Source organism: Protopterus annectens, chromosome 8.part0, assembly GCF_019279795.1.
Source record: "Protopterus annectens isolate FY-2018-M chromosome 8.part0, PAN1.0, whole genome shotgun sequence".
Lineage (NCBI taxonomy): Eukaryota > Metazoa > Chordata > Ceratodontiformes > Protopteridae > Protopterus > Protopterus annectens.
In genome coordinates this window covers 1,785,440,659-1,785,448,321 of record NC_056741.1, presented here as the reverse complement: position 1 = coordinate 1,785,448,321, position 7,663 = coordinate 1,785,440,659, and the positions used below count along the sequence as shown (strand labels likewise).

Here is a 7,663-nt window from a genome sequence, read left to right as displayed (position 1 = left end):
CATTTTTGGCAAACCTTTTATGTTATTGGCAATCCTTTCCTTACAAAGCATGTCCTTAAGATTCCTGTTCCTTCTATAACCAAACTGAGGAAAATTACCAACAATATCCCTTAGATGAACATCACTGGTAATAATGTTCCAGTTTTTGTTTATTATATCACAAACCCCCTTTATGTTGCTTCCATATGTCAACATAACCTTGCATATAACATATAACATGCATATATGGAATAACAGTCCGAATTTTAACAGCATGCCAGTTAAATGTGTGGCAACAGGCCACCAACAATGGTATTTGAACAAGGCATGTTAATATGTAAGCAATTAAATATATGAACAGTAATAGAACACAAGTCCCAACATTAGATTTTGAGAACATACTTATAGTATATAGATAATAGTTATCAATGCAGATAAGGGGTTGGGGGAGAGAAATAAAGTCCATTAACAACTGTATATGCTTCTGTTTTTCACAACAGTACTGCTCAATACTCTACAGGTCTGCCCTTACTTTACATCTACCTGTGGCTCATAGCTTCTGTGTCACATGCTGTTAAGTTGCCAAGCTGGAATGGTATGGGGCAAAGTGTTCATACTCTGGGTACATGACTGGAGGGGACTCATACATGTCAGAGTTACATATATAACTAACAAGGTGTAGCCTGCACTGATGTTGTGTGAGTGTGCTACTGGCATTCATCAACTAGATTCATATCTGTGTCCAAGGTTATTGGCAACAGTGATCACTAGCTGTGATAGCGTGACACTTGAGACACATGTATCAGGAAGAGTACATGGTGTATGTACCTATCCTGCTGTCTTTTGCAGGCATGGGGTTGGACACTGGAACATTTGGACATAAAGTTTATTAGTATACCCATCATACAACTACTACAATCATTTCTTTACCTGTAAAACCTGTGGAGAAAATATCTGTTAACACTACCTGACTATCTGTACACATATTCAGAATTACTTGTCTGTAAATATTCACACATCTCAGTTCCACTCCCTGGATTCAAAATGCGGTCTGTGTGTACAAAAATGAAAAACATATCTATTTGTCAACACACTGAGCTACTGGGGAATCACTGTCTCTTGCTTGACTGATTTCTGCCTAATACTCACTTGGTTAGACAGTCTGACCTTGTAATCTAAGTGGAGTGTCACCAAAGACTGTAGTGACAGTTGAAAATACATGCCTGACAGATAGTTATTGTACTGTGTATTAATCCTTTGAAAGCAGGTGTACACATTTATCCTCTAGTAGATGTAAATATGTGTGATCTCTACAGAGTATAGCAGGGTGCTGGGTTGCATACCCAACCCGTATACATTTGGACATCATATATTTGCAGTCCCCACTTATTACACTCTCATACTTGCCTACTTCAGCATACCCACATTCAGGACTACATCGATCTGAAATGCAAAGCTTAACACAAGGCAATGCTGCAGGGGACACACTGCAATAGATTACACATTACTAATCAAGATTCAGATGGTAGTTCAGAACATATTTCATTTATATCTTGTTTTACACATTCTATTTTTTCAACAACAAACCAGATTAAACACAACAGTTTGTGGTATAAATCTTTATTTGAGTAGCATGACATAGTGCTTTCTTACAGTTGATATTCTACATTCAGTACTATTCCATATCTTGTAGATCAATATTGGTCTGGCAAACTTTTTATGTATTCAGTACACTCAGAGCACACTATACCTACTGGCAGTAAACAATGTACTCCTTCTTCTTTATTACACTATATACTGCAAGATAAATCTGTACTCACCAGACTCTCATCGCAACCTCACCAATCTGTCAGCTTGAGCCTCGAGATTGCTAGCTCTCTCCTCTGCAGCTGTAGGGGGAAAAAGAACAACATTAAGCATACATGTCTATCACATATTCAGGCTAGACTTTGGTACTGATATGGGTGAGATACTTACTCACTGCTGGGGCATCCCCATCTCGAGCTTCTTGGATCCATTGGGCCAACAGTGCCCACTTCCTATGCTTTAGGTAGGCATAATGATGCTGTACCTGCTCACCAGTTTGAGGGATTCCATTAGCACTGGTGAGATCATGTGCCAGATGGTCCCAGGCTTCTGCTTTGTACTGTGAGCCTTGGTACTTGCCCTGCAGCAGTCTGTGGTCATGGTCTTTAACAAGGAGCCCAGCCATGACCCTGGACTCAAAGATGCCCAAGTGCTGGGCCCGAAAGCGTGCTCCTTCTCCAATGCCAGACATAGTTCCTGCAGAGATAAAACTACAACAGGTTCTGGCTGTATTCCCACCTATGTGGTTTAAATAAGGCCATATTCCTACCCTTTGTTATCATTGGACCATTTTTGAAAATGCTGAGCATAGCTCAGTGGTGCACAAACCCACTAAGATGGGTTGAGCAGTACTTAAAGGGGCAAATGCTGAGCAGTGCTTAGCGGTGTGCAAATCTGCTCAGCTTTGTGGAATACTACTTAGAACAAGACTTCTAAGCAATGCTCATAACAACAAAGCAGAGCTAAGCACTGCTCAGCATTGCTCAGTTTTCATTTAAAAAAATATTTCTGAATTGCAAATTAATCATTACTGACACATTAATAAGTGTATATAGTTTACTTTACATGATGTCCAACTATGTGCTTTTATTATATTACCTTGAGGTGTGACTATAATCTATGGGACACTTTGCATGGGGGATTTCACATTATATCCACTGACACTTCACTTTTGGACCAACTACACTACCCTGGTTAATAAATATCAATTACTACATCATTAAAAAAATAAAAAATATATTTTAATAATGCTTTCCCATGTAAAAATAAAGGGCCAGTCTTGTACTTGAACCATGAACTGCTGCACGCAAAGCTGGAAACTCTAACCACTATGCTTTCTCACCATTGAGGATTTTAGCTATACGTTTGTATTTAGCACTTATACGATGTTTAAGCAATGCTGAGCAAAGCACCATGATGTGCAAACCTGCACAGTTATGCTTAAACTGCACTTATAATGGAAAAAAAATAATACAACCACTTTAATTACATATAGTAATACTAATGCTGATTCATATTTGGTAATACACTACCTGTCATTCTATCAACTTTCTAAGGTTATATGAGCAATATTTTTTAAATTTGCCCTACTTTGGGACCTTTGTCCCATGTTTATTTCATGGCTTTATCTAGATTTCCTGGTGGAAGAGGTTGAGGTGTGTGCATAACTCTCATCTGTAAAGATTTTCACAGACTATCCAGATGTTTGGCTCATATTTTTGTTTTGTTCCTCATAAAAGTCATGGTTTTCTGCAAATCAGTAAGATGATCTCAGGATTAAAGTCACTAAATGATGGCATACATTTGAGTTTCAGACTTCTAATCCTTGTATTTTGTAATGCATGTTAAAATAAACCCTGTTACTGTATCAACTTTCTAAGTTTATAAGAGCAGTGCTTAAAATATGTCCCTATTTTTGGACCTTTGTCCCCTTATTTTGTTGGCCTTTGTCCTGATTTTTGGCACTAAGAGGTTGACAGGTATGGCTGTATGTCTGAGGACACAATTGTATTGTACTTTCACAGTGCAGGGTGTGTGTGACAGTACCTGTTTATTAAAAGTTCTAATACCTATTTCAGTGTCTGCGGACACTGTTTTACTGTTATCAGTTGCTTTCAGTGTCTGTGAACACTGAAAGCATTTAAAAAGTGCTGTATGGCACTTTGACAGTGCACGGCGGGGGGGCTGTTGGATCTGCGAGCACTACTGCAACACGCCCCTGCACTCATTCAGTGTTCATGTCCACAGATTCATCTCAGTAGCACACCTTCATTAATATGAAAGGCGCGCTGCTGAGAAGTGGATGCGAACAACAGCACCATTCAATCCGTGTAGGAATAACACTATTCCTACATGGATTTATTGAATCCTAGGATTACTTATTTAATAATGTTTGTATTGATTTTTTATTTAAATATTTTTTTTATTTAAATATATATTGTCTCTTTAAACTTGTAGTCAAATTAAACAAGGAGATCACGTCTAATTAAATAATTACCTTATGGGTATATATATATATATATATATATATATATATATATATATATATATATATACTGGTTTTAAACAGTTTCTATTAGCTCTGATGAAGTTCAATTAAACTAAATGAAAGTGCACAGCTTATAAATGGTATTCTTGTATTGTTTTGAGAGTTCTTTGAATATTATTTTGCAGGGTTAGTTATTTTTATTAACCACATAGTATCAACAATTTTTTTTGTTATTTTTCTAAATATGCTTCTATGATTTTGAAAGAGGAATTTATTGACATTGTAGGAAGATGGAATTCTGAATGTCTGTAGCACTGTACTGCCTTCGTGTACCTAGATGTGATCTTATGTCAGGATTTTTTTTTTTGCTGCAAGTTCTTCTACTTGCTGGGATTGCATTGGAACTCATTCCCTTGTTGCAGTGTGGCTCCTCAAAACCTCAACAAATCCCATTCTTTCTTTTCACAACTCACCCAGCTTTAAGCCCTCTCTGCCAGGGTTATCAGTCTCCTCCAAAGTCACAGCAAGACTCACTGAGCACAAAAGTGACTTGGTAGCTGTTATGATTGATCACAAAGGCAGCGTTGAGCTTTTGTAAATCACAGTTCTTGCTCCTGCATAAGATCTGAAAGGTGGGTGGGCAGAGGGCTATATTATTGCCACATACATACCTCTACACAGCTAATGATTAGGTCTCACCTCTGTCAGCACTCCTTCTTCTTCGTTTTTCATCTTTTCCTGGTTAAAAACGCCACAGCCACACCTGTCCCCTCATGATTGGCAGTGGAGTTTTTATGGTGTCGAGTTGCCAGCCCAGCACCCAACCTTCCACAGAGGGTACACACACGCACGCACTCATGCCTAAGGCCAGTTTAGAGTGTCCAATCCACCTACAGCATGTCTTTGTGATGTGGGAGAAAACCGGAGCACCCGGAGAAAACCCATGCGACCACAGGGAGGACATGCAGACTCTGCACAGAAGACACCCCAGCCAAGGATCAAACCAGAGAACCTCTTGCTGTGAAGTGGTAAAGCTAACTGCTGCACACTGTGGCCACCCTCTGTCAGCACTCCTGAAGCCTCCAATTTATTGGATATGTAACACATGAGAGTGCCCCGGACAGTGTCTCTGACCCTCCTTCTCAAAGAAGGATGAACAAATTTAAGCTTTATCTGTTCCCAGCTTTACATGTCAGCTCCAGAAGTTGCCTGTGTAATTCATCAAACTTTGACCACCCAATGTCTAGAATGTTGAATACATCACACTTTTGAATATGAACATGCTGACAAAGTGATTTTAATTAAGTGTATGGTAATTCTGCTATTTATTATTTTTACTGCTATACTCTACTATGACAGTCTCTTTAAACATACATTCTTATTTTAAACTGCATTTGATTCATTTTTGCAAATTGTATTACTTATTTTTTCCTTACCCTCGTATGTTTCTTAATTCTTTAATTATCTATGTACAAACACATCCTAGTTGTGATTTTGTTTTGTAAATTTCATTGTTTGATTGATTGTGCTTCTAGTGTTTACTCCTTTATTATTGTCTTACTCAAGGCCCAGTTCTTTCTTGAAAAAAAAAAATCACTTGATAGTGCACTTGTGTGGTTGACAGATTTAAATAAATAAATAAATAAATAACTAATGCAGATCAACTGTATGACATCATTTCATTAAAAAAAATGTATGAAATCAATTGTTCTCATATTCAAATACTCCTTTAAATACTATTAATTTAACATGTCATCTTTCATTCTTTTTGCAGTCTATTACCTTTGCCAATTTGGTGTTGATCATCAACAGTGGCATGGTACCCTATGCAAGTCCCCATGTCACTTCAGCTACATACAATGCCTGTAAGATGGCTAACCCCTGGCTATGGTTTCCAGCCCCTACACTTAACTGCTGAAGTGACTGCCATGGAAAGGTGAGCGTCTGATTGTAGAGGCCACAGCCCACCCAAATGCAATAGCTTTTTGTTTGATAGGCCACTATCTGTTATACCACATGGACAAGGGTTTTTCTTGTCCTGTCCAAAGCAGTGATACTACCCAAACCCACTCACAAGCCTAGATTAGTAAGTGTTGCCCTCATCTCCACCAAGACTATGACAGTGACCCCATTCAGACCAGTGTGTCATTCCTGTCCCTCTGTCCAGAATAAGGTGAGCAAGCTAAGTCTCATCACTACTTTCTTCCCCTATGCCATATCCATTAGATGTCTGAGCTAGTAAATTAACTCGGGTCACCCAGGTCATAGTCAGGGCTTTATCCCTCTATGCCACAGAGCCAGTTTAGCATCATCTTTCTCATGTTGAACAACAAGATGTCCATCTGCTCTAGATGTGACTTTGTGCAAATACACTAATAACTGTATGATATGTTTACAGTATAGTTTCTTAATTAATAAAAATATCAATATCTATAGAAGGAAGTCAAAGCAAGCCATCAGCAAACTTCAGTGATCATTCTGTATCACTACTAGCAGCAGTGGATGCATTTCAATGCATGTGGCTAGCTGAAGTTAGCACATAAAGTCACTGCTTAGTTGTTGTGTGTTAGCTATAACACTGTCATACTTCAAACTATAACAGAATATCTTATTTCTTGTAGAACAGTGATGAAAAATGTCGACACCAAGAATTGGCGCCAGCAAAAAATGTCAACAATAATACCACAGCAACTTTTATGAAGATAAAGAATGACCGTTATGTTGGCACTTCAAAATGAAGAAAAGAAAAATTCTCACCATGACCTGTCTATGAAAACATAGCTTATTTCTCCACAGAAAGACTTCACATTCCATATGTACATTAAGCAAATTTATAGCAATATCTATCTATGTATCTATATTCATATATATATAGCTTTGTGTGTTTTTGTGTCCATTCAGGAGCTAGACTCCAGAAAAATGAATATGATTACTCAGTAGAAATGTGAATTTACCAAGATTGTAATAAAATCATCTCAACAATGAATATGTAAGAGAAATAACTCGAGTGTTTCAAGTATCTCCAGAGTTTCTACATTATCCAAATGAAGAGATTTGAGATGCATTTAACAGGCATATAGAGTTTCTAAGTAAAGCTACTTAACTCACTGTGACTGGCTCTGTGTTTTCTGTCTATGCATTGTAAGATGATTACACAAAATCTCTCATACTCATATAGAAGTAACGCTAACTTGTTTTGGCTACACTTGTCATGATTGCAGTTTTGCACCGTCTTTGCATTACTTCTGTGGAAGGCCTTTTTCTGTCATCTTTGTGAGTCTACAAAATGTTTAATTCTGAAGTTTTTACAAACTTGTTAAGAGTCCTTGAAGTGTCATCACAAACTGTTAACCCTTCATTCTCGTGAATGTTAAGGAACTAGAATTATGCATCTTCTTCCTCCTTAAGAGGCATACAACAAATAAGTGTTTATGTCAGTCACATTGCATACTGTGTTAAAGTAGTGCATACTAATTGTAATCCTCATGCTATCTTTTAAAAGGCATTTAATGTGCAAACCTGGTATACATATATATACATATATATATATATATATATATATATATATATATATATATATATATATATATATATAAATATAGCTTTCTC

At 37.4% G+C, this 7,663-nt stretch overlaps 1 protein-coding gene across 2 annotated transcripts in view; it reads left to right on the top strand.

Moving 5' to 3' along the window:
- LOC122809642 overlaps window positions 1-7,162 on the top strand; it is a 378,601-nt gene extending 371,439 nt beyond the window's left edge. Inside the window, exon 6 of one of the 2 annotated variants that reach the window (XM_044081286.1) lies at window positions 6,676-7,162. In XM_044081286.1, coding sequence (XP_043937221.1) covers window positions 6,676-6,792 — 117 coding nt within the window. In that variant the 3' untranslated portion in view covers window positions 6,793-7,162. The remainder of the gene's footprint in view (window positions 1-6,675) is intronic. The other variant, XR_006365933.1, reaches the window with a different exon arrangement.
- Window positions 7,163-7,663: the final 501 nt, after the last annotated feature.